This window comes from Gorilla gorilla, chromosome 4, assembly GCF_029281585.2.
Source record: "Gorilla gorilla gorilla isolate KB3781 chromosome 4, NHGRI_mGorGor1-v2.1_pri, whole genome shotgun sequence".
Taxonomy (NCBI): Eukaryota; Metazoa; Chordata; class Mammalia; order Primates; family Hominidae; genus Gorilla; species Gorilla gorilla.
Window position 1 is genome coordinate 10,688,984 of NC_073228.2, and position 25,803 is coordinate 10,714,786.

Sequence of the window (25,803 nt, forward strand, 5' to 3'; positions counted from 1 at the left end):
GTGAGCCACCATGCGCGCCCTGTTTGGTTCTTTATTTTGAAAGTCAGAAAGTTGAGGGTCTCTCCAGCCCTGAGTGACGCTGGGGCTTTGGTCCTGCTGCCCCGGAACCATGAGGGAGTGTAGCAGCAGGTGGCTTAGAAGGTGCCTGAGGGCCACTCAGAGGACAGATCCCTGGGGCGCGGGAGGCTGCCTCACGGGTGCGCCCAGAGGGCAGCAGTCCCTGAAAGGCCTGAAAGCTGGCCCCTGCTCTTGGAAGATGCAGTGAAATGCACACTGCGACTCTCAGACACGAGCCACCAGTGGGGCATCTGCTTGTAACCAGAGAGGACCCCCAAGGCCTGCTGAGGCTCGGGGCCTTGCTGGGTGGTGCCTGGATGCCAACTGGGCTGCCCTGAGACCCAAATCGAGGTGCGTGGCGCAGAGCAGCCAGAGCCCCCACCTCCAGCTGTGCTTTTTATGGCTGAAGTGCAGAGCGTGGACTTGTGCACTTTCTACATGTGTGGAGTGAAAGTGAGTGTTTTCTCCTCTGCCCCTGGTGCTTCTCTCTGCATTTGAGTCAGTGACGCCTTGTGTGTCTGGAGGCCCTGATCACTTCTCCAGGGGAGGGTGCTACGATCCGGGCAGTGCGTGGCCCCTGGTCAGGCCCCTGGATTTTCCAAGCTCAGGTGAGATATCTGGAGTGGGCTTGCATTCCTCCTGCTGGCCGGCTCTGCGGCTGTGTTGATCTGATAGCTGCCGAAATGAAAGTCACGGGGTGCTCTGAAACCAGGTGTCTGGCACGCTGGTCCGTTGAATGACCGCGTCCTCAAAGGAAGTTCTTAGGCTGTGCAGGAAGCTGTGCTGGAAGTACAGGGCTGGAGGCTGGGCTGGAGCTCCGTGGGCTTCCCCCTGCCACTGAGGCTGGGCAGCCGCTGTGCTCCCCACGGGCCCCCCAAGTTCCCAGCCATCCCGTCTGTGCAGAACTCCACTTATGCCCTTATTCGGGATTCTGAGGGAACTACTGACCGTTCCCTTGTCTACGTCACACGTCCCGTGGTTGGATTCCCACACTCCAGTGGCAGGACAAGCACGGGGGAGCCTGGCACCCACCCTGTCCTCGGGGACTGTGGCGCCCACTCCGTGGTGTCTGTGGCCCAGTCCCCGGCAGAGTTCTCACAGCTGCCTTGGGGACTTCAGTGAATGCTGTGCTGCTTCCACATGCCCAGCGCCCGCTGCTGCTGCTGGGTCCGTGTTCCCGCCCTGGCTCTGGCACAGAAGTGAAAGGCGCTCACACACACTCCTGGCACGTGGCAGCCACAGACTGGGATTTGGTCACTGCATGCACTGCCCCCTCATGGATGAGGCATGGACCCAAGGCGCTATCACAAGCGCCCATGCGGCCTCCTCGTTCCCACGGGTCCCCTCAATCTGGGCAGTGCTGGTGTCTCTGCCAGGGTGTGTCTTAGAGGAAAGGCTGGGCATGTGGACTGTGGCATTGTCGGCCGGGCCAGCGGCTGCTCGTGCTCAAGGCAGTGGTCACCGGCAAGTGCCCCGCAGAGCCTGACAGCCTGAAAGTCAGCGAGCCAGGACGAGGGGTCTCAGCAAAGAGGGGATGGAGCCTTCCAGCGGCAGGGGTGCGCCCGGGGCGTCACCATCTCAGTGTTCAGGGCTACTCTGCTGCCCTCACGCCGGGGGCTTGTCCCAAGTGGCGTTTCGCCGGCAGTAATGTGCTGTCTGGCGCATTGTGGGGGCCCAGGGACAGCTCTCCTGATGGGGACGCCTTGGGGTGGGAGGTGGCAGCAGGTGTGTACGTGGCAGCGGGCAGGGTTGGGTCTGCTTCCTGGACCCGCGTGTCTGGAATTGTCCCGCCCTTGTCCCAGCCCAAAGACTCCATGCAGGCTCCCTGTGTACGGTGACCTCAAGCCTCCACTTCTCCACAGTGTGTTTCGACATGTTCTTGGACTTGGGGCTGAGTTCGGTCCCCAGGTGCTGCCCTGGGAGGTGGCAGGTGGTGGGGGTCCCTGTGCGGCCGTTCGGGAGCCCCCCTCCCCTGCCGATCAGCTTCACACTCAGGGCGCTCTGCAGGGCCTCGGTCGAGCGTGTTCTCCTCCCTGTGCTTGTGTCATTTCCAGGGCTCGTTGGTCCTGGGTCTTCCTGGAAAGCTTGCTGTCTCCCAGCATGGAGCGAGTTCATGGTTTTGATTTTGCATGTGATTTTTAGGCTCAGAAAGTTGGGGGTTGAAATAAATCATTATAGTCGTGGAGATGTTTCTTTGGCCCATCAGTCTCCATGGATGTTTTAGATGAGGTCCCCGTTAAAAATAACCTGACATAAAATGACCAACCAATGTCTTTATCTTTGGGTCTAAAGCGTTTGAGGCCTGGAGGAGCCGGGTCTTGCTGTGCTCCCTGGCGGATGGCAAACTCTGGGCTCCTGGGATTCCCACCTGGGGAGTCTTCTGTCCTGACCAGCCGGTGGCAAAGGTGCTTTCCCTTCCCATTTAGGTACTCTCACCAAGCTCCCGTAATTAGCGTGTTGGTGTTATGGGAAGTCCAAGTAGGGAGATAAATTTTTTTTGTAGCTTCTCTGCAAGGTCATTTCTGTCCACCCTCAGCTGGAGAAATGTGAGATGCACTTAGCACGTGCCCAGTTAGAGAAATCCACCCGGGACGAGGTGAGGGTGTGCTGCCTTGCGGGGCAGGATTCCCACACTGAGAGGAGCTTCCCAGGGCTTCCAGACAACACAGTCTCCTGTCCAGGCAGCTTCCTGGTGGGTCGGGTTAAATTTCCATCCGGACCCTTTACCCCAGGTGGCCCGAGCCTGGTCTCTGCCCTGTGCTGGCTGGCAGAGGCCTCGATGGGAGGGCAGGGCCTTGAAGATGGAGGTCCAGGGGCAGCTCTGGTGTAGGAGGGGTCACAAGGGCTGTAACAGGTCCTCAAGGCCTGTCTCTGATGGCCTTTCCTTCTGGCATCAGGCCTCTAAGCCATGGCCATCCATATTACCCACTGACTGGGCAGGCCATTCCACACCTGCTCCCTACACAGATTGGGCAGCCTCGGGAGAGTTCAGGTTTCTTCCTCTTTTTATTATCTTAAGACTGCTTTGGTCACCTTCCAGACACCACCACTGCCCTGGGACTCTTCCCTTCACTGCAAGGAAGATGTAACGTGGCTGAAGGGGCATCTACAAATGGAGGAGAACATTCGGGGCCAGGGTGGGGCAGAGCTCTGTGGGCCGTCGAGCCTGCAGGCCCCGTCCGGACCTCCGGAACGTACATCAGACAGTGTCCCCACGTGCACCTGGGGCAGGCCTGCCGTCAACGCTTGCTCCGGACAGCTGTGGTTACTGCCAGAGGGGCCTTGGGCTCCCTGGGCATCCTACAAGCCCCGAGGCACATTGCGGCCGGGCTCCCTTCAGCGGAGCCCACTGACCCCAGAGCCTCAGCAGCACCTGGCATCCGGAGATGCCGACACCAGCCCAGTGTTTCCGGGTGGCAGAGAAGGAAGTAGAGGAAGCGGGCTCTCCACTAGGTTGTCTTTTTCAGCCGCCACCAGCTTCGGAGAGCGCGAGTCCTTCCCTCTGGGGAGACCTCTTCTCTAATTGTGTTGGACCAGGGAGGTCTCACCAGTTCTTCTGAACTGATTTTCTTTAAGAATCGACATACCTTTCAGAAAAGGATTTTGAGTTCTGGCTCTGAGACCACAGAGGGAATGGCACAGCCCCTTGGCTCTACAGAAGTCTGCCTTGCCAGTGCACACAGGCTCTGCCCAACCGGGAATTAGCGCTTCCCTGGGGAGAGCAGCTTGCGCTGGGCCAGGCCAGGCAGAAACCAGCACCCGCTGCCGTGGCCCCGTGAATGACTGGGGAGGAGTGGGCCCAGTGTGTTCGCTAACATAGCAGGGGTGGCAGGAGCCGAGGTGGCGGGAGCCGGGGTGGCGGGAGCCGGGCCACGCAGTGTAGAGTTTGTCAGAGTCACCGAGGCAGCATGTGTGATGCTTAGGATTGGCCGGGGAGCGGGGGAAGGAGGGAGGACTAGGTCACACAGGGAGAGGCTTCGGCAAAAAGAGTGCCTGGAGGTCAGCTCACAGGGTGACCCCAATGGGCACCACACCACAGCTAAGGAGAGGCGAAGGCCATTTCTGTCCCCCGTGCCCATGCATGGTGCCAGCTGTGACGACTTTGGGGCAAGCCCTTCATGTGCACGGGCCTGCATCTGCTGCACGGGGCCAGCCTTGCGGGTTGTGCAGGAGCACTCCCTTTGCGGACAACATGGACGGGGACGCCCAAGTCTGCCTGGAGGTTCCTGTTCCTCTCCCAGGCAGGTTAGGCAGTGCTCAGCCTCTGCTCCCCTAAGGCTCGTCACGTACCTGCAGCTTCTGGAAGCTGCTGTCCCTCCTGCTCCATCCTGAATGGCTGGCATAGCTCTGACAGGGTTGGCCCATGACCCCAGCTGGCGTGGAGGGCACGTCAGCCACAGGCTGGATGCCAGGAGTCCTGCCATGCTCTGGCAGCGGCGCATCAGGGCTCAGCCCTCTCCCAGTGGTCGGGAGCTTCGCGGGCAGGCGGGCCCGTCTCCCTGGGAGTGGACACCCGTCCTCAGGCAGGGCCGACTGCACGCCTGTCCCGTCCTCGGGGGACTTTGTCATGTCCACTCTCCTGGTGCCTCACCCCGTCCCTGAGCCTCTCTGCCAGGCCAGTTTTATACCCTGGGCAGGGGCGGGGGCCAGCTGTGACTCCCGCCTCTGGGGTCTTTGTCTCCTCAGGTGGTGCTGTGGGTCGGCCTGGGCGTCCTGGTGGTGAGCACTGTCACCACACTGTCTGTGAGCGAGGAGGTCCCCGAGGACTCGGCAGAGGAAGCCCCTGGCGGCCGGCTTGGAGAGGCCGAGGGTTTGATGAAGGTGGAGGCAGCGCGGCTCTCAGGTATGCCCACCCTGGCTCTCTGAGCCTTCTCAGGGCAAGTGCCCACTGGGTGTCTCCCGGGTCTGGTCCGAGCATTGTGCTTACCTGCTCAGTGGCCTCTGTCCTGTGTGGGTGCAGCCAGCAGGGTGGGGCCACCAGCCTCCCCTGTGAACATGCTCTGTGCACCATGGCTGGCTGTGGCACGGCTGCATGTATGCAGGGAACATGGGACAGGAGTGGCCACCGGTATGCAGGGAACATGGGACAGGAGTGGCCGCTGGCCTGGATGCCTGCCACTCGGTGGGCTAGGTGGGGTGTACGTTTCTGAGTGTTGCTCACGTGCTGTTATTCATTTGAGGATGTAAGTTTCTCCAGTTTTCTCCTGGACAGGGTCGGCGATCAGGCCTCAGTTTGGTTTGCTGCTTCAGGTTATTTATTATTTGTTCACCAGGACCGTGGGTGGAGTTAGGACCGTGAGCCCTCAGGCAGCTAGCTGCAGGCCGCTTCGGGAGGGGCCCCGCGGCGCCCTGTAACCTCGACCCTCCGTCTGTGGCAGAGTCCCAGCCGCAGCGCCCCATAACGCTGACGCCTCCGTCTGTGGCACAGCCCGGGGTGCAGAGATGCGTGTTTCCTGAGTGTGGCTTTCCAGGTGCAGCCGCAGCTCCGTGTCCTGGGTGGCTACTGCCTCCCTGACCCTCCCAGGCCTAGAGAGGGAGTGCCACACAAGGCGGCCCTGCAGGCAGCAGACCTCCCCAGGCCCAGCCGTCCCACCAGCTCTGAGTGGCACCAGGCAGGGATGGGCAGGTAGGTGCTGTCCACGATGACCTTCACGCTGGGGTCTTCTGCCCCTGACGACAGCTGGGTTTATGCATCCACACTGCCCGTGTGCCCACCATATCCAACACACCCCTCTGCAGAGGCCCCGGCTCAGTCAGATTCGCTGGGCGTCTTCTGCCCACCACCTGAGGAGCCCCAGTGAGCAGTGCCGGCTGTGGCTGGGGGTCTCAGGCGGCTGTGGAGGTGCTGGCCAGTGACTTCCGCCTCCAGGAGGGGCCTCCACTTCTGTAACGGACAGGAGGAGAGGTCTGTTGAAGGGAGCCCCTGGCGTCGGCTGAGCGTGTGGGGGCGCTGTCTCAGCCGTGACCCTGGGGCGTGTTGTCATCTCTGAGCTCCGCACTCCTGTGCCTGGAAAGCTCCTTCCCAGCATTGTCACCTCATACAAACTGCCCCGAGGGACACCCTCCGAGGGTCTCCCTGGATCCGCTGTGCTCATATTTGCCAAGGATGACTGTTCCTGGATGGCGAAGGTGGGCAGGGGAGCCCTGCCTTCTGGGTTCCGTGCAGCTGGCAGGGCTGTGCTTGGGGACAGTAGGGGTCACCAGAGAAAGAAAATGGGAGTGTTCCAAAGCAGCCGGTGGAGCTGCCTTGCATTGGATTTGGTAATTCGGACTGGAAAAAAGTCCACCTGGAGAGGGAGGTGGGTGTTTTGCACCCACCTCAGCTGGTGCCCCAGGCTTGGTCCTGCCTGAGCAGGGCCACTTACTGCTGTCCAGGCCTCTGGGCTAGACTGGGCGCTGACATGGGAGCTGTCGGTGGGATTGTAGTAGCCTGGGAGCTAGAGTCCAGTGTGCTGAGACCCTAGCCCTGGGCAGTGAGGGGTGTCGCCCTCGTCCAGCAGGCTGCCGGGGAGTGGACTTCTCGGTGCCAGCCAGCAGGAGGCTCCCCTTCGCCTTAGCACTGCGCCGCCTCTGCCTGCGGCCGGTGCAAGCAGCTGTATCCTGTCATGAGGCTTGTGCGGGCCGTGGGCCTCCGGCTCACCTGGTGCCCTCCGAGGCCACATCTGGTTTCTATTTCTTCCGTGAGGCTGTAACAAAACACATGGCCCCTCTCAGAACCACATGCTGCTTGTTTTTAGCGTGTCTCCGATTTTCCAGCCCCCGGCTCCCCCGTGATAGATGGGCTGCCTGGCTGAGGCTGAGCTGGGGTCGAGGGTCCTGCACCGATGCGCGCTCCCTGTCAGACGGCTGAGCGGAGTTTTATTGGTCTCTTTGATGCTGCAGAGGCCCAAAATGGTACCTGCTGACTGGGTGAGAGTCCTGCGTGGCCCTGGGCTGTGGCTGTGAATCCCATCCTCATGCAGATGTCGTGTGTCGTGGTTAGACGCGCACAGCCGGGGCCCCATGCAAGGCCTCACAGGCCTTTGTGAGCATGGCTGAGTCCCTGCAAAGGCTCATGAAGTCAGTTACCTTGAAAGCTGGGAGTCGGGCCGTTCGTACCTGCTCTCTCTAGCACCCTGAAGGCTAGGGGTGGGTTCGGGTTTTGTGACATCTGTTCCTTTCTTGGAGCTGCAGGTCCCCTGTCCTCCCGGTGCCTGCACGCCCCTCACTTGCTGCATGGGGCAGCACAGCAGGGCCCGCACCCCTCAGGCACCCTCGTCCCCACTCCCCCAGCGGGGCAGGCACAGCTGCACTTCCGCTTGGTGGGAAAATGAGGCAGGGGCCTGGCTGAGAAGGGACCCAGAATGCGGTGATATGGGACGGAAGGAGGGTCTGCTGGGTGTCGACGGGTCGTGTGTGTTGGTGCAGGGGCAGAGATGGCCACAGTTCTGTGTGCTCAGGCCCAAGCGGGGACACAGAGCCCCCATGCGTGGAGGCAGGTCGCATGGCTCAACACAGGCCAGAGGCTGCAGGAGGCAGGGCCCTTTGGAATCCGGCCACGTCCTGCACGGCTGGCAGGGTTATCTCAGACAATGGAATCAGCTCCCTGCCATCTCAGGACAGCAGCAGAAACACGACACAAAATTATAACAGGAGGAGAGGCACGGGGGACACAGCAAAGGAGCTATCAGAAGCCCTCTCCAGGCTGGTACAGCAGCTCACACCTGGAATCTCAGCACTGTGGGAGGCCAGGGCAGGAGGATCACCTGAGGTCAGGAGTTTGAGATCAGCCCAGCCAACATGGTGAAACCCTGTCTCTACTAAAAATACAGAAATTAGCTGGGTATGGTGGCTGGATGCTGAGGTGGGAGGATCGCTTGAGCCTGGAAGGTCGGGGCTGCAGTGAGCCGAGATGGCACCACTGCACTCCGGCCTGGGTGACAGAGTGGGACCCTGTCTCTTAAAAAGAAAACTTTCTCAGTAGGGCATGCAGGAGAGCTCCAGCAGGGTGGCGTTGTCCCCACAGTCAGAGGAGAGAAGGGAGAAGCATGTGGCCCTGTTTCTCACGGACCATTCGGTGCTCTGTGGAAGGAACTGGGAGCCTCTCCCGCCTCCCAGGAGACAGCAGTGGTGCCAGCCACGGCGGAGGCAAAAGCAGTGGTGAGGAGGTTCCGCCTGCCGGAGGCTGTACCAGGGCCTGGCTGTGTTGCCAGCCCAGACACCCGGGTACCAGGAGCCAGATAGCCTGGGATTCCCCCTCACATTCGCAAAGATCAGACCATGAGGTCATTGGTCAGCTGTGTGCTCAAGATTGGGCTGTAAAGCCAAGCCCTTCATGAGTAATACTTTCTCATGGCAGCATCAAGGGAAAGTCAGAAATCAGCTCTTAGAAAAGTTGCCTAAAAGCAGGGACTAGCTTTGAAGTCACGTCAGCGGCCATTGTTCTCACCTCTTGTGAGTGTGGCGCCCTGGGATCCCGAGCCTCCTCCTGAACTTGGGGCGGCACTTGAGTGGATGAGGAACTCCGTCCGTGGGATGCCGGGAGTGTGTTTAAAAGTCACTTCGTCTGGGGGCCGTCTGATGTGACTGTCTCCATCTTTACTGATCACAGGGTGCACAGAGGGAGCCATGGCGGGTCCAAGCAGGCAGCCCGCAGAGCCACCTTGCCGACTCTTGGGGTCCGGACGGCAGCGTCGCTGGCCTCCCCGCCCGTCTGTGCTGGCCTCCGGTCTGGGGTGGACGCCAGCCTTGAATGTGGGGTTGGGGATGCATTAGATGTTGCCCCTTCCCCTCCAGGTCACCACCTCCAAGTCCCCGAGCGTGTCTGACTCCAAAGACCGAGCCCTGAGCTGTGGCCTTGGCAGCCTTGGGGCCTCCATGCCCGACTAGACAGCAGGGAGGAAAGTCTGAGGGATCCGCCTCCGCCGTGGCTGAGTTGCGGCCTCTGTCACTTGTTAGGAAGGTGTGTGTTTTTGTGGGTGCCAGGAGCTGGGAACCTGTGTCAGCACCTGGCAGTGAGGAGCCGCTGGGACAGCATAAACACAGCATTCCTGGCACCACGTGCCAATGACGGTCACGGGTCGTGGTTTCTTGTGACTGGAGATGATTTTTTTTTTTTGAGACGGAATCTCGCTCTGTCGCCCAGGCTGGGGTGCAGTGGCACGATATTGGCTCACTACAGCCTCCACCTCCCAAGTTCAAGCAATTCTCCCATCTCAGCCTCTGAGTAGCTGAGAATACAGGCGCGGCACCACACCCGGCTAATTTTGTATTTTTGTTGAGACAGGGTTTTGCCAGGATGGTGTTGAACTCCTGACCTCAAGTGATCCTCCTGCCTCGGCCTCTCAAAGTGCTGGGATTACCGGAGTGAGCCATCATGCCTGGCCTGGAGGCGATTTTTGAAGCCAAATGAGGGAGGATGGTTGCCCTGCGGCAGCACCCTCTGCTGGGTGTTCCTGGGGGTGTGCATGGAGCCATCCCCCTTGGCCGTGGCCGCCTCTACTGTGGCTTAGCCGGGTGTATTGCTGGCCTTCTAGGAGAAGAAATTCGGATGCCAGAGACCTCCTCCCTCCCGAGGAGCTCAGTCGTGAGCTGGCGGGGGCACTCCCCATACAGGGCGCCTTTCTGTCTTTGCGCAACCTGTGTTCATGTTGAGAGTGGAAGCGGCTGGCAGCACTCGGACGTTTTTCAGTTGCTGATTTTGAAGTTTTGTGTTAGTTTTACTGCAGCCAGGAGGCACTGCCGGCAAACTGTCCCTGACGCAAAGATGGGCTCCGTTGTGGAAAAGGCTGTGTGCATTGCCCGCGGACAGCTGCAGAGCGCCGGGCGTGAAGGCTGTGAGTGCAGCCCTTGGCTGGTCAGCTGCTGCAGGCGGCGGGGAGCCAGGACGCTCGCACAGCCTTCCTGCAGGTGCCCGTGCAATCCAGCAACACTTGCAGAACGCTGAGAGGCGTGGCGTTCCCGGGAGGTTCGCCAAAGGGACCTCTGGGGCAGCTCCCGGCTCACCGTGCTCACTTCCCGTCCCGCGGCTCCTGCACCCACACAGAGCTCCCCCTGGAGCCCCAGACTGGTCATTCACGGCCTGAAGAACTGAATTTTGCTCCTGCTGAGAAAATGACTGCTCTGAGGCAACTTGTCCTGTGACAACGGAGATTTCCTTTGTTTTGCTATATTTTCCCTTCCCCTCCCCAGCCTCCCTTTCTTCACTTAGTAATCCATTGGACAGGCCCTCTTGATTGACAGTTATGGCTTGTTTCCACATGGGGCCTCTGCCGAAGCTTAATCGTGTGATGGAGACCAGTATGTTTTCACCTGCTCGGGCGGGTGGCCATACGCTTATAGAATTGGTCACTTGGGCCAGGCGCGGTGGCTCACGCATGTAATCCCAGCACTTTGGGAGAATGAGGCGGGTGGATCACTTGAGGTCAGGAGTTTGAGACCAGCCTGGCCAACGTGGTGAAACCCTGTCTCTACTAAAGATACAAAAATCAGCCAGGCATTGTGGCAGGTGCCTGTAATTCCAGCTACAGGAGGCTGAGGCATGAAAATTGCTTGAACCCGGGAGGCAGAGGTTGCAGTGAGCCGAGATTGTGCCACTGCACTCCAGCCTGGGCGACACAGCAGGAGTCCATCTTAAAAAAAAAAAAGTTGAATTTGTTACTTTAACTAAACGTAGAGCCCAGCGTCTGCTTTCTGTTAACTAGTTTATTACCCAGTAGGGTGGTACCTTCCCTCTACAGTTTGTCTAGGACTCTCAACTCCAAACTGACAACAGTGTAACTGTCTGTTTCCCTAGACTAACACATCAGGCTGCTCTTAGAAGGCTGGTATAAAGCTAAGCTAATTGTCCCCATTTTCTTCTCCTTTGGGAGCTGGTGAGGCCCCATCTGCTGCTCTGAACTGGACTCTGTGTGAATTTTTCCTCAGACAGCTTCACCTGAGTCCCCCTCGGCTGCAGCGCCTGTCTCAGTGGACATATGGCCTTGCTGGGACAGGGAGGTGGTGATGGCGGCGGTGGTGGTGGTGACGGAGGTGATGACGATGATGGAGGTGATGGCAGTGACGGTGGAGGTGACGGTGATGTAGGTGATGATTATGGAGGTGGTGGCAATGATGCAGCGATGGTGGTGGGGATGGAGATGGTGGTGGTGATGACGATAATGGAGGTGATGGCAATGTTGGTAGGGTTGGCAGTGATTGTGATGGTAGTGGTGACGGTGATGATGATGGTGATGGTGGTAGGGATGGAGATGATGGTGATGATGGTGATGGTGATGGTGATGGTGACGATGATGATGGTGATGGTAGGGATGGAGATGATGGTGATGATGGTGATGGTGATGGTGACGATGATGATGGTGATGGTGGTAGGGATGGAGATGATGGTGATGATAGCGGTGATGGTGGTGGTGGTGGAGGTGACGGTGATGGTGGTGATGGAGGTGATGGCGGTTAATGGAGGGGACTGTGGGAGAGTCGGTCGGTGGGCTTGTGCCGCCATCTGGTGGTAATGACTGAGTATTACATGGAGTCTAGTTCTCCCTGCCCCCAGTTAGGTGTAAATCGCATTTTGACATATTCTTGTTGTGAATACACATGAAAAATGACAGTTTTCTGTGCTACTTAGCTGCTAATGATCGAACAGGAAAGAAAAACTGCTTTGGCTCTGCCATTTGGCTGGAAAATATGGTAACAGTCCAGGGAGAGCTGCCCCGCTCCTGGAGCTGCCTGGCAGTGCAGTTCCCTAACTGTGCCCTGCTCCCAGCCCAGGATCCGGTCGTGGCCGTGGCTGAGGATGGCCGGGAGAAGCCGAAGCTGCCGAAGGAGAGAGAGGAGCTGGAGCAGGCCCAGATCAAGGGGCCCGTGGATGTGCCTGGACGGGAAGATGGCAAGGAGGCACCGGAGGAGGCACAGCTCGATCGCCCTGGGCAAGGTGCTGGGCACTGGCTGGGGGGTGCGGACGGGGAAGGGGGGCCCCGGGTCCTCCTTTGCAGGCTGGACACCCTGCGGCGTGGCTCTCAGGGCTATGTGTATCTTTTCCCCTTCAGCCCAGCCTAAGTTCTGGTCCTTTTTGTTTTCTCTGTCTTTCAATTCAGATGAATGTCCCGCCCCTCCCAGAGCAACTTGTTTGCAGCTGCCCCTGTTGAACTTTAGCATCAGCTGTGCTTGGCCAGGCAGCAGGGAGGCCAGCAGGGGAGGTGGTATCTGCTGGCCTGTGTCACACTGTTGGGAGCCAGAACCCAGGGAAGAACCCAGTTCTAATCCCCTGGGAAGGGAAGGAGGGGCCTCAGCCTGACCCCATCTGTCCCCTGTGCCCTTGCAGGGATTGCTGTGCCTGTGGGCGAGGCCCACCGCCACGAGCCTCCTGTTCCTCACGACAAGGTGGTGGTAGATGAAGGCCAAGACCGAGAGGTGCCAGAAGAGAACAAACCTCCATCCAGACACGTGGGCGGAAAGGCTCCAGGGGTCCAGGGCCAGATGGCGCCGCCTCTGCCCGACTCAGAAAGAGAGAAACAGGAGCCGGAGCAGGGAGAGGCTGGGAAGAGGCCTGGACAGGCCCAGGCCTTGGAGGAGGCGGGTGATCTTCCTGAAGATCCCCAGAAACTTCCAGAAGCAGATGGTCAGCCAGCTGTCCAGCCTGCAAAGGAGGACCTGGGGCCAGGAGACAGGGGCCTGCATCCTCGGCCCCAGGCAGTGCTGTCTGAGCAGCAGAACGGCCTGGCGGTGGGTGGAGGGGAAAAGGCCGAGGGGGTACCACCGCCAGGCAACGCCGCTGGGGACACAGGGCAGCCGGCAGAGGACAGCGACCACGGTGGGTGTCAGCCTGGGCTCGTGTCGGAAGACACTCCCCTCTTGGGCTGGGGAGGCTGGGCAGGGGCAGCAGAATCGATGGTTCCTCCCTCAGTCCCCAGTCTCTCTCCCTGCACCAGATTAGCATGCAAATGGAGCGGGCCCCGGCAGCTGGTGGGGACAGGAAGAGGCTGGTGGCTGACAGCTACTGTAATATCTGTCACACAGTTGTTTGCCAGACCACTAAATGTCAGGTGCCGCGCTGTGCTCGTGTGTCTGGGCGCACACGGGGGGCGGCGCGGGGGGTGCCTGACAGGTAACACGTTGTTAAGTGCCCGTCTAAGAGCTGCTTAGGACGGTTCTTGCATTTTAATTGCGAAGGCAGTTGCCATTGGCTCATTGCCACAAGCCTATGAGGTTGTTAAATATTTTTTTATTGCTTCGCTAGTAATCATCAGGTTGAATATAAACTGTGCTGACGGGGGTGTCACTTTAGAAACATCTGCCACTTCCTTTTGTCCCGCCCTTGCCTTCTGTCCCCCCACCCCCCCAAACCCTCCCTTGACTTTCCTGCAAAACCTTCTGAGTCTTCGCCGTGTGTGCAGGTGGGAAGCCTCCCTTCCCAGTGGAGAAGCCGGCTCCAGGGGCTGGGCTGCCGCCCGAGCCTCGCGAGCAGAGGGACGTGGAGCGAGCGGGTGGAAACCAGGCGGCCAGCCAGCTGGAGGGTAAGGCCTTGGCCCCACAGCCGCCTGCCTCAGGCCCAGGGAGCGGCAGCCCCTTCCCCCAGCCCTGGGGTGATGCCCAGGTCATCCTAGGGAGCCCTGCCAGGCCCCCCTTCTCTTTCCAGCCGTCTGCTGAGCAGACCCCTCGGAGAGCTTTCTGCTCCCTTCCCATCAGCAGCTTGCTTTCTGGGAACCTTTTATCTCCCTTACTCCCCTTTAAACACCTGCGGCATCGTCACATGGCTTGTGATTACCGTTTTATCTCCCTTACTCCCCTTTAAAACACCTGTGGCATTGTCACTTGGCTTGTGATTACCATTTCGTCTTTAAAGCAGGTTTGTTAGCAGTTTTAGCACTCGGAGTATTTAAAGCCAGCCAGGTGTGGGCGTGCCTGTACCCAGATATGGAGGTTTATTTTAAGGCTGTGCCCCAAGGGGACCCGGTTTGGGGGTGGCTGTGCCCACCCTGGTCCTAGCAGAGCCCTGGCCCAGAGCACTGCTCCCACACCCTCGGGCCTCAGAGCTCGGCTGTGTTCATCTACAGGGATCTGTCACCTATCCCTCCAGGAAAGCTCCTTATGCCTTTGCTCTCCTGAGAATAAAACTTGCTCTGAATCCTCCTCCAAACTTCTCGCCCCTTGGGTCCCAGCTGTTGGCTTTTTGCGACCCCTCCTTGTGGCCTCACGCAGTTGGGTAGCAGCAGCCCCGTCTGTGAGCCTGCTGGGGACAGGCTTCTGTGCCATGTCCTCTCCCAGGCTAGGGGTCCACCCGCCCTCTGAGGGTGTGTGGCTGAGCCCCCGCTCACCAAAAGTCATGTGCATTTGGTGGCAGTGTCCAAGCCTTCTCTCAAGATGGTCAACCCTGCCCCATGCGGGGTCCACGTGTGCCTCAGCATTGAGAGGGTCTGTTCCAGGGATCTGTGTGGGGGTCGCAGGGCACAGCCGCTCCGGCCTCCTGTGCCAAGCCCCTGGGAGCAGGTGTGGGAGCTCCGGGCCAGCCCTGGCACGGGCACCTCCCAGGATGTTCGTAAGACACACGCTTCCTGCCCGCGCATCTTGCCCTGTGGCCTCAGGACAGCCGGTCCGAGGGAGGACAGGTGCAGCAGCCACGTCCCAGTCGCTGCAGCCTGGCTTCTCCAGGTGCAGCTCGCCCTCCTTGCACCTGCAGCGCGGAAGGCAGAGCCGAAAGGCGCCCCCTGGGCTCCCGGAGCTCTGAGCCGCTTCAGAAGTTCGGGCATGTGGGGTTTTGTCTCTGGTTTTAGTCTGGCCATGTTTGTTGGTTCCAATTCCTATGCTCTGTTACCTGAACCTGTTTGATTCTTTTGATTTTCTTCTTTCTGAAAAAGACTTTTCACGGTTTCCTATTCTGCCTTTCTTCCGTATGCCTCTCAACGGGACGAGCAGCTGAAATTAAAAAGATAGTAGCAGGTACGAACCCAAAGGAGTGTGCCGAAGTCAAGAGCCTGTATGGCGGGCCACAGACCTGAGCGCAGCCCCTCGGTGGCACACCTGCCCCAGGGACAGCCCTGCATGGGGACACGTGTCAGGCCCCAGACCTGTGCACGCACCCAGGCTCAGCCACAGCCCCTCAGGCGGGGTCCCGATGCCCACTCTGCTCCCTTGGGTTATAAATGCCGTGGTCCTTCTCAGCCCTGCTGTGGCCTTGCCTGTCATCAGAGGGCAGCTGGTCTCTGCAAGCCTCTAAGCGCAGGCTGCTTAGGGCACCAGCCGAGGGGGGGCGCTGCCTGCACTGCTGCCTCATGGGCCACCTTGACAGATCTGCATGGGTCTCAACAGGTGGGTGGCTTCATGCCTTCTGCAGCCCAGTCCCCGTGGTCTTGGTGGGCTCTGGCTGTAGGAACAGCCTGTCTCCTCCACGGTGCTTCACATGTGTCCCACATGGCTTCTGGCTGGACGTGGCATGGCTCCTTCCTCCCTCCCCCCTCCCCCTCTTTTTTCCTCCTCTTCCTCTTCTCTCCTCCCTCCTCTTCCCTCCTCCCTCCTTCTCCCTCCTCTTCTCTCCTCCCTCCTCTTGCCTCCCTCCTTCTCCCTCCTCTTCCCTCCTTCCTTCTCCCTCCTCCTCCCTCCCTCCTTCTCCCTCCTCTTCCCTCCCTCCTTCTCCCTCCTCTTCCCTCCCTCCTCCTCCCTCCCTCCTCCTCCCTCCCTCCTTCTCCCTCCTCTTCCCTCCCTCCTTCATCCTCCTCTTCCCTCCTTCCTGCTCCTCTTCCCTCCCTCCTCCTCCTCTTCCCTCCCTCCTCCTCCTCTTCCCTCCTTCCTCCTCCTCCCTCCTCCCTCATCCTCCTCTTCCCCCACCTTCCTTCTCCCTCCTCCTCTTTCTCCCTCCCTCCTCCCCCTCCCCCTCCTCCCTTCTGTCTCCTCTTTCCTCCTCTTCCCAGCACCAGGCCCAGGGCTAGTCCTTTGAGGAACAAGTGAGGCCATGGTGCCTGCTCTTTCGGAACCCTGCCCTGGAGTATGGGGAGGTGTCACCAGCACATGGGATCTCGTCCTTGTACCATTGACATTCCGTGGTTGAGCCCCGCAGCACCCAGGGCGAGCACGTGGCCCACGGCCGAGGTGGCTGGTCTGCCGCCTGCACTTCCTCCTGTGAAAGGAGGTGTACGGGAGACCTGCTCTGCCCGTCATGGCCTTTCCCTGCGGGCAGGCGTCTGGCCCGGGGTGCTAGCAGGGAGCAGGGGCTGCTGCTCGAGGGCCGGCCCCACGGCCCTGATCTCCTTGGAGCCAGCCCTGTCCCCCACATCCGGGGGGCTGGGCGAGGCCCAGGGCTGCGTTCCTGGGAGAATGCTGACCCTGCACTTCTCTGGCTGGTCATGGTGTCACCACTGGGGAGGCTGGGCCGGCACGTCAGTCTATGCCTGGCATGCGGGGCCCTCCCTGAGATATTTGCTCTCACCACTCACAAAACATCCTTCTTGCTCCTGGATTGAACTTTTATGCCTCACAGCCCTAACCCATCATTTTTCAAAGCTTCCTATAATAATTTGAAAACATCTTGTAAAAATGACATAAGCCACAGCCGCTTGCAGCAAATAACTGGCCAGTGTTGAAGCGAGTCAGACCGGGTGCTCCTGCACCAAGTGTGTGCCAGCCGTAACCCGGGCAGGCCTGTCCTCTGGCCCTTGCTGCCGGCACCAGCGCTTAACACGGGGTGCACTGGGGCTCCCCATCATGCAGGACCTGCCCAGAATTTCCACAGTGGATGGTGTTCAGGAGCGGTGGTTAGGATGGCTGGCTGGGGCCTCACTGACGCTCCAGCTCCCATGCTCCCCTTAGAAGACAGCTTTTGGCCAGGTGCAGTGGCTCATGCCTGTAATCCCAGCACTTTGGGAGGTGGAGGCGGGCGAATCACGAGGTCAGGAGATCAAGACCATCCTGGCTAACACGGTGAAACCCCATCTCTACTAAAAATACAAAACATTAGCCGGGCGCGGTGGCGGGCATCTGTAGTCCCAGCTACTCGGGAGGCTGAGGCAGGAGAATGGCGTGAACCCGGGAGGCAGAACTTGCAGTGAGCTGAGATCGCGCCACTGCACTCCAGCCTGGGAGACAGAGTGAGACTCCCGTCTCAAAAAAAAAAAAAAAAAAGACAGCTTTTGTTTGTTTTTAAAATTCTCATCTCGGAGGAAACTTTCTAAAAGTACCAATATTCTTTTCAAAACATAGCTTACAGTTTTCTTTTTCTTTTTTTCTTTTTTGAGACAGGGTCTCGCTCTGTTGCCCAGGCTGGAGTGCAGTGGTGTGATCACGGCTCACTGCAGCCTTGACCTCCTGGGCTCAAATGATCCTCTGGCCTCTGCCCCCCGAATAGCTGGGAGTACAGACGCCTGTCACCACACCCTGATAATTTTTATTTTTTTGTTTTTTTTGTGGAGATGGGGGTCTTGCTATGTTTCCCAGGCTGGTCTCTAACTCCTGGGCTCAAGCGATCTGCCTGCCTCTGCCTCCCAAATTGCTGGGATTACAGGTGTGAGCTGCCGTGCCCAGGCTTATTTTCTTACGTGCTTGTCCTAGAACAACTGAATGTGTAAAGTGGAAAAAACAAAAACAAAACCCCACCCAGCCCAGATAACCATCTCTGACATTCTGGCACATTCCTTTTGACTCTGTTGCTCTGGACACTCATTTCCATGGGCAACCAGCAGGCTTGCTGGGGTCCTGCCGGGTGCGCCTGGGGCACAGCCAGTGGGAGAACTGATGCGGCAGAGTGGCTGGCTGTGCGGGAGAGGCCATCCCGGGTGGGCTTCCAGGGGCAGTCAGGGCGCAGCCTCTCCCGGGCCCTCAGGCCTGCGTGCATCACTGAGCTGTCCAGGCTTCACGGTCACGGTCATGATGGGTGTCACCAGTGGCCAGTGTTCAGGCACACTCCCTGCAGGTGACCTGTGCGTTGCCTCGCTGTGGGCCGCGCCGTCCCAGGCCCAGCACGGTGCATGAGCGGCCCGGGCACTCTCTGACTGTGTGCTTTCCAAACCCAGAAGCTGGCAGGGTGGAGATGCTGGACCACGCCGTCCTGCTTCAGGTGATCAAAGAACAGCAGGTGCAGCAAAAGCGCTTGCTGGACCAGCAGGAGAAGCTGCTGGCGGTGATCGAGGAGCAGCACAAGGAGATCCACCAGCAGAGGCAGGAGGACGAGGAGGATAAACCCAGGCAGGGTAGGCCGGGCTGGCGGATGGAGTGGGGTGGGGCCAGGCAGGGAGTCTCCTACTGTCCTCATGCGACTGGGTCTGAGGCTCGGTGGCCTCTAGACCTGAGCGTGAGTCTGGTTTTGGTTCCCAATGCTGTTGTTGCTTGTTCTTCTGAGCCCCTCCACTGGCAGCCTGTGTTCAGTGCTGTGGCTAAATTGATGACCGACTTCATTTGCAGTGGAGGTGCATCAAGAGCCCGGGGCAGCGGTGCCCAGAGGCCAGGAGGCCCCCGAAGGCAAGGCCAGGGAGACGGTGGAGAATCTGCCTCCCCTGCCTTTGGACCCTGTCCTCAGAGCTCCTGGGGGCCGCCCTGCTCCATCCCAGGACCTTAACCAGCGCTCCCTGGAGCACCCTGAGGGGCCTGTGGGCAGAGACCCTGCTGGCCCTCCTGACGGCGGCCCTGACACAGAGCCTCGGGCAGCCCAGGCCAAGCTGAGAGACGGCCAGAAGGATGCCGCCCCCGCGGCAGCTGGTACGGTGAAGGAGCTCCCCAAGGGCCCGGAGCAGGTGCCTGTGCCAGACCCCGCCAGGGAAGCCGGGGGCCCAGAGGAGCGCCTCGCAGAGGAATTCCCTGGGCAAAGTCAGGACGTTACTGGCGGTTCCCAAGACAGGAAAAAACCTGGGAAGGAGGTGGCAGCCACTGGCACCGGCATTCTGAAGGAAGCCAACTGGCTCGTGGCAGGGCCAGGAGCAGAGACGGGGGACCCTCGCATGAAGCCCAAGCAAGTGAGCCGAGACCTGGGCCTTGCAGCGGACCTGCCTGGTGGGGCGGAAGGAGCAGCCGCACAGCCCCAGGCTGTGTTACGCCAGCTGGAACCACGGGTCATCTCTGATGGCGAGCAGGGTGGACAGCAGGGCCACCGGCTGGACCATGGCGGTCACCTGGAGATGAGAAAGGAGGCCCGCGGCGGGGACCATGTGCCTGTGTCCCACGAGCAGCCGAGAGGCGGGGAGGACGCTGCTGTCCAGGAGCCCAGGCAGAGGCCAGAGCCAGAGCTGGGGCTCAAACGAGCTGTCCCGGGGGGCCAGAGGCCGGACAATGCCAAGCCCAACCGGGACCTGAAACTGCAGGCTGGCTCCGACCTCCGGAGGCGACGGCGGGACCTTGGCCCTCATGCAGAGGGTGAGCTGGCCCCGAGGGACGGGGTCATCATTGGCCTTAACCCCCTGCCTGATGTCCAGGTGAACGACCTCCGTGGCGCCCTGGACGCCCAGCTCCGCCAGGCTGCGGGGGGAGCTCTGCAGGTGGTCCACAGCCGGCAGCTTAGACAGGCACCCGGGGCTCCAGAGGAGTCCTAGCACCTGCTGGCCATGAGAGCCACGCCAGCCACTGCCCTCCTTGGCCAGCAGCAGGTCTGTCTCAGCCGCATCCCAGCCAAACTCTGGAGGTCACACTCACCTCTCCCCAGGGTTTCATGTCTGAGGCCCTCACCAAGTGTGAATGACAGTATAAAAGATTCACTGTGGCATCGTTTCCAGAATGTTCTTGCTGTCGTTCTGTTGCAGCTCTTAGTCTGAGGTCCTCTGACCGCTAGACTCTGAGCTCACTCCAGCCTGTGAGGAGAAACGGCCTCCACTGCGAGCTGGCTGGTGCACTCCCAGGCTCAGGCTGGGGAGCTGCTGCGTCTGTGGTCAGGCCTCCTGCTCCTGCCAGGGAGCACGCGTGGTCTTCGGGTTGAGCTCGGCCGTGCGTGGAGGTGCACATGGCTGCTCATGGTCCCAACACAGGCTACCGTGAGAGCGAGCATCCAACCCCAAGCTTGCAGGGACTCAGAATGATAATTGTTTATTATAACTGTTTATCGATGCTTCCCACAGTGTGGTAGAAAGTCTTGAATAAACACTTTTGCCTTCACCCAGCCTCGGTGGATGCTGTTTGGTGTCCAGGAAGCACAGGGAGCAAGGGCCAGACTTGCGAGCTGGGTGTCCAGGGGCACTGGCCGGTGCCGCCCTTTGCACTCCTCATGGTTGGCCTGGCCCTCCATCGTCTGTGTTTTTCAAAATCCAGTTGTGGCTTTTTTTAAAAAGTAAAAAACACCACTGATAACCTGATTAGTGAAGTTGGTCCTGGGGGAGTGACTGAAAGGAAAGCCTGAGGCCGGCTCAGGATTCCAGATGTGTAAAGCAGAGGCCAGAGGTCATGAGGGAACGGCGCCATGATCTGAGCGTCGCAGTGACTGGACACTAGACGCAGCACAGCCCCAGAGAGACCCTGTGAGCAGGCAGAGCCGCCTGGTGCCAGGAGGTGGTCCAGCCCCCAGGGCCAGGCTGACGGGCGTGCTGCCTCGTGACCAGGACACGCTCCACAGCCCTCTCACCTGGCGGGAGAGAGAGGAGGTGCTGCTGTGTCCACAGCACCTGTGGACAGGCACAGCATCCGAGTCTGCTTTGGCTCGTCCTCTGGGGAGCTTGCGCCCCGACCCTGCCATGAAGGGCAGAGGACCAGGGCCTGGGTCTGGGGGAGGCCCGTGTTGGCGAAGGGTCCCTGCACGGAGGGCCCGGCCTCGGCCTCTGGTGGTGTCTTCCTGCACCTTTTGATATCCTTTTGGCTTTTTATTATAGTTTCTTCCCTTGAAGGATGTCACTGGGCAGCCTGAAGACTGGAAATTTTTTTTCTTTTGAGACGGAGTCTCGCTCTGTCACCCAGGCTGGAGTGCAGTGGCGCGATCCCGGCTCACTGCAAGCTCCACCTCCCAGGTTCACGCCATTCTCCTGGCTCAGCCTCCCGAGTAGCTGGGACTACAGGCGCCCGCCACCACGCCTGGCTAATTTTTTTTTTTGTATTTTTAGTAGAGACTAGGTTTCACCATGTTGGTCAGGCTGGTCTCGAACTCCTGACCTTGTGATCCACCCGCCTCAGCCTCCCAAAGTGCTAGGATTACAGACTTGAGCCACTGCGCCTGGCCTGAAGACTGGAAATTAACTAGAGGGAAGCTTCTGGAGGCTGAGTGGTGACTCCTGCCGAGCCCTGGGGGCTGGGAGGGGGTTGCGGGGCCAGGGGCTGGGAGGGGGCTGCGGGGCCAGGGGCACCGCTCAGCAGTTGGGAGGTGCCCCGCCAAGGGGGTTCAGTCCTGGTCATTTCTGTCCTTCATTCTCAATTAAAACCAGTTCCAAATGAACCACTGCTCAGTAGTAAAACTCCTTCTGGACGTTCCCCTCGGATTGGAACTCCATTTGTTAAATTGCTCAGAGTGGGATTTTCATTCCGGCTGGATTTCCCCAAATATCTTACCATGACCCAGTTTTCTTTTCCTTCTCTGGAGGTTATTCCACCCTCCCCCCTTTCTGTTGAGATGGCTGCTGTTGCTGGAGCGGGCTGCCCTTGGCCGGCACAGAGAGGCATCCGTGACGGCCGTGCCTCTGCTGTCGCCCACCCCGCTGCACCCTGGAGTCCCTGCACCCCCAGCCACAGGCAGGGTCACCTGCTCCCATGCACACTTCCTTATTCCTTCCCACCCCCACCCCCAAGCCCAGGTGGCAGCCCCTCAGGGAAGGAAAGAGAAAGTTCTTTCCCCAGAAGCCTCGCAGACCCCTGGGTGGGGCTTCTCAGAATGTTACAGAGGGGCCCCGGGGCCAGGCTGCGCTTTCTGACGACAGGCTGCTCCTGTCTGGTCAGTCCTGGTGCAGGTCACTGGGTTGTGGAGCCTGCCTCTGGGGGCTCAGTTCCAGAGCAGGGATAGCGCTGTCCCGTCGCCGGTGTGTACTTCTGCGCGGGAACAGACTTGCACAGCACGCTGGCCCAGGGACGGATTGAGCGGAGCTGAGCCCTCAAAGAACTTTGGGTATCTCCTGAGAGCCAAGGCATTTGCTGTGGTTTGATGTGTCCCCTCCAAAATTCAGGAGTTGCCTAAGTGATAGTATCAAGAGGTGACTAGGCCGAGGGCTCCTTCCTCGCTCGTACGATTAAGAGCCTTATAAAAGAGGCTGCACCTCCGCCTTCTGCAGCGTGAGGACACGGCACAAAGGCCCTCCCCAGACACCAGTACCAATGCCTCGATCTCGGGCTTCGCAGCCTGCAGAGCTGTGAAAAATCAGGCCGTTCTTTGTAAATCACCCAGTCTCAGGTGCTTTGTTAGGGCAGCAGGGACAGCACAAGTGCACCTGAAGCAGTTAGAGCTCCACATTGTCCCCGCGGTGCGAAAACAGCAGAACCCCCACCCCCCCGCCCCCTCCCGCCCCCCGCCCGCCCAGCTTCCTGAGCTGTTAATCGATGTGGTGCTGAAATCCAGTCACTCAGGGAGGAAGGACAGAGCAAAGGTGGAGGGAGGTTTGCAAGGAAATTTGGGGTGGCAGAAAAGAGGGTGTCCCCAGGAGGCCTGAGAGCTGAGTTTGGAGGTGTGGGCCACGCTGGGCCACAGGAAGTGGCAGGTCTGTCACCACCTCACACACTGGGTGAAGGACAGCGAGGGGGAGTGCTGGCAAGACATGTCTGTGGGCGGGATGGGAGGCTGGATTTGGAGGGAGAAGATGCAGGAAGCTCTGCCAATGAGCTGCCAGAGAACGGAGGAGAGGGCGTGACCGGGCTAAGAAAAGGACGTCTGCGCACTGAGGCTCGCTCATGGACGAGTGCTGGGCACAAATAGGAGGAAGGCAGGGGTGAGGGGCAGCCGGCCCTGCACGCTGGGGAGGCGGGTCGGGTGGGTCGTGCCAGCACAGGGCATCTGAGTCTGGCATGCACAGGGATGGACTGCGGTGGCTTGACCCCAGGAGTCTGGGCTGGATCTCCGTGGTTCTCAAGATGTGACACTATCCTGGCCCTTGGGACAAAATCCAGCACTCTGGCCTGGCTCCTGCAGACCCACCACCCAGATCAGACCCTTAGGGGAAACCAGGTTAATTCTGGGGTAGCATCTGGAGGAGGAAACATGGAGGAACAGACCTCAGCCCACGGGGTCAGCCGCTAGCACGGGCCTGGGGGCAGGTGCAGGCTGCAGCCCCAGGAAAGTGCAGCCTCTGCACCCCGGAGCAGGGGGGCTCTCAAAGCAGTCCCCGCTACGCCCTGCAGGTGGCGCTCAGGCCCCATGGACTCCGGGGTCTCACCATCAACAAGTGCCCGGGCGGCGTCAGGATGTGGCCCTTCTCACCTTAGTTTTAAGTCAAGTGATGTGATAGGGAGGGGGAACGAGAGGGCAGGCGCCATCGGTGAAGTACCTGGGCTGCCGAGGGGGCGACCAACCCCACACAGGAGGGGCACTGGCTGCTGGTGCTCTACGCAGGCCCCTCTCAGAGACTCAGGCCCTTTTGTGAAGAGCCTCCGCCCTGCCCCGTGTCCAGGAAAGCGACCTGCGAGGACCCTGCCCCATGGAGTGTCCCCTCGTGGTGCTGACGTCCTTGTCTTTGGTGTGTGCTATATGCCCACAGCAAGGTCTGCAGGCTTCACCAGATCCACATTAAGTACCTTAGTAAGAATGTTTTAAAACAGGGACCTTGAGGCAGGGTGTCCCCAAGTCCCAGCCCTGCCAGCTGTGGGGGAAAGGCTCTGGGCCCCATTCCATCTCAGAGAGGCCAAGACCCACATGTCGCAGTCTGCACACAGTAAGCCCCAGGCTGCAGGATTTGACCGAGTCTTTATCGTGGCTTCCGTTACATCTTATTCTAACTCAGGTTTACGGACACAATGCTGGAAAACCAATTCCTGCTCTACCCACGCCTCAACTTGTTAAGAAAAAACAGGATCTAACCGAGGAACGTCACATCTTCGCCATTCCCACTTCCTTTCTGCCCTAGGCATTCGATATGTGCCACCAGGGGCCATCAGGACTAGGGCTCTGCACCCATGGCAGCAGACAGGTGTGAAGCTCAGAGTCCCTCCTAACAGCCTCCCTCCAGTGTCTTCTTGGCCTGCAAGATAAAGTGTTTTGTCTGAATGGCTTGCTTCCAAGTTAGATATGCCTCAAAAGCAAGCTACCACACCACATGTTGTGTTCTACCAAATACCTTACAGAGAACTTGGGTGCTGGCATGTGGTGGGGGCTCGACTGGTTGGAGCCTGGGGCCCCATGGGCAGGTTCTCTGGGTCACTTGTCCACGGGACAAGGGCCTCATGACACCATCACAGAACTCACTGCTGCCCCCTCCTCTGAGCCCCCACGAGATGCCACATTTGGTCCCAAGCTCTCATAAAGGGAAAGCAGGAGCCCCTCCCTTTTTTTTTTTTTTTTTTTTTTTTGAGATGCAGTCCCACTTTGTCGCCTAGGCTGGAGTACAGTGGCGTGATCTCGGCTCACTGCAACCTCCACCTCCCAGGTTCAAGTGATCTTCCCACCTCAGCCTCCCAAGTAACTGGGACTACACCACCATGCCTGGCTGATTTTTTTTTTCTTTTTTTTTTTTTTTTTTTTGTAGAGACGGGGTCTCCGTATGTTGCCCAGGCTGGTCTCAAACTTCTAGGCCTAAGCAATTCACCCGCCTCAGCCTCCCAAAGTGGTAGGATTACAGGCACGCGTCACCATACCCAGCAAAAAGTGCAACTTCTGATGAGTCACCCACCCCTGGATCCAAGGCTGCTGGGGCCGGGTAGGGATGAAGGCCGTGGAGCTCTTGTTCAAATACCCTTTCTCTGGTCCAAATCTCCGGATTAACAGCTCCCAGTAAACAGAGTCAGCACTGGCATCAAGGCCTACCCAGATACACTGAGGTGGTACCCGGTGCGGCTGACACTTAGGGAACCAGCCTCAGAATGACTTAAAGCCCCACGGGCAAGAAGCCCTATCGTGCCAGTTCTGAGGGTGGCTGGGGGTTCCCGGCAGGACACGTGCTGAAGGAATCCACCACTGCAAGTGCACAGGGGCTGCAAGTGCCAGGGAGGTGAAGACCCGGAAGGTGCTGGGCACTTTCCGGAAGTCCTGTGTTGGGTCAATCCTGGCATGACATCCCTCGGCGGCAGTGCTAACACGAAAGCTTACGCGTTTTACAAGGCGCTTTTTTGCACACATCTCCCATCCTTTCTGAGGTTGGTGCCAGTCCCGCTTTACAAACATGCAGGGACAAGCCCAGGACGGCTGAGGTTTCGCGGGCTCGTCGGTGGCTCGGTGGTTTTGTCAGCCGGCGTCTAAAGCACGCGGCAGGCGCTCAAACCTTGAACCAACGGGAAAGCAAAGGAAAGCCGGGACCCGCTGACTCTTGGAGGGGAAGGGCTAGGAAGGGGGGAAGGGGCCCGCGCCCACCTACCGCGGCGGCGAAGCAGCTCCGCAGGGCCTCGAACTCCCGCGCGCAGAAGTCCTTACTCAGGCGGCCGCCCGGGGCCGTGGAGGCCTGCACGCACCTGCCGTACGCCGCGGCCTGCGGAAAGGACGGGCGTGGGTCGTGGGGTCCCCTGACCCCGTCACCGCCCTCCCTCCCAGTCACCTCCCCGCGCGGCTCCTCCTGCTCCGCAGCACTGGCCCGCCCGCGGCTCCTCACCTCGGCCCCGCAGGCGGCCAGCCGCTCGGGGAAGGCGCGGAGGCGGCTTCGCACGCGGCCCCACACCGCTCCGTTAGCCGACATGAGCGGCTATTCCCAGCCCCTTGGAGGCCGCCATCTTAGGTCCGTCCTCTTCCGGCGTCAAACGGCTTGATAG

The 25,803-nt window shown here is 59.6% G+C and overlaps 2 protein-coding genes across 8 annotated transcripts in view; one reads left to right on the top strand and one right to left on the bottom strand.

Annotated features, from left to right (window-relative positions):
* Positions 1-20,100, top strand: part of SLC38A10 (solute carrier family 38 member 10) — a 50,172-nt gene extending 30,072 nt beyond the window's left edge. For 2 of the 6 annotated variants that reach the window (XM_019027783.4, XM_055389458.2), the window contains 7 exons: positions 4,744-4,900; positions 11,801-11,968; positions 12,359-12,847; positions 13,431-13,550; positions 14,950-14,973; positions 18,036-18,212; positions 18,424-20,100. In XM_019027783.4, the coding sequence (XP_018883328.4) occupies positions 4,744-4,900; positions 11,801-11,968; positions 12,359-12,847; positions 13,431-13,550; positions 14,950-14,973; positions 18,036-18,212; positions 18,424-19,544 (2,256 nt within the window). In that variant the 3' untranslated portion in view covers positions 19,545-20,100. The remainder of the gene's footprint in view (positions 1-4,743; positions 4,901-11,800; positions 11,969-12,358; positions 12,848-13,430; positions 13,551-14,949; positions 14,974-18,035; positions 18,213-18,423) is intronic. The other 4 variants (XM_004040831.5, XM_055389459.2, XM_019027784.4 and 1 more) reach the window with 2 other exon arrangements.
* A 3,693-nt stretch (positions 20,101-23,793) lies between these two features.
* Positions 23,794-25,784, bottom strand: NDUFAF8 (NADH:ubiquinone oxidoreductase complex assembly factor 8). Of its 2 annotated transcripts, none has more exons than XM_055389470.2 (3): positions 25,647-25,784; positions 25,416-25,526; positions 23,794-24,086 (listed from the first exon to the last, which is right to left on the bottom strand). In XM_055389470.2, exons 1-3 carry the CDS (start codon positions 25,728-25,730, stop codon positions 24,057-24,059), a joined length of 225 nt encoding a protein of 74 aa, XP_055245445.1. In that variant the 5' UTR covers positions 25,731-25,784; the 3' UTR covers positions 23,794-24,056. The 2 variants fall into 2 exon arrangements, with proteins under 2 accessions (XP_055245445.1, XP_063562076.1); XM_063706006.1 differs by having other exon boundaries at positions 25,412-25,526.
* Positions 25,785-25,803: the final 19 nt, after the last annotated feature.

Excerpts from the sequence above, each read along its gene's own strand:
- NDUFAF8 (XM_063706006.1), bottom strand. The coding sequence starts at position 25,730 with ATGTCGGCTAACGGAGCGGTGTGGGGCCGCGTGCGAAGCCGCCTCCGC. Across the intron at positions 25,527-25,646 it reads TGGCCGCCTGCGGGGCCGAG|GCCGCGGCGTACGGCAGGTG; the intron begins GTGAGGAGCCGC and ends TCCTTTCCGCAG. Across the intron at positions 24,087-25,411 it reads CTGCTTCGCCGCCGCGGTAG|GCCAAGAAGACACTGGAGGG; the intron begins GTGGGCGCGGGC and ends TTTATCTTGCAG.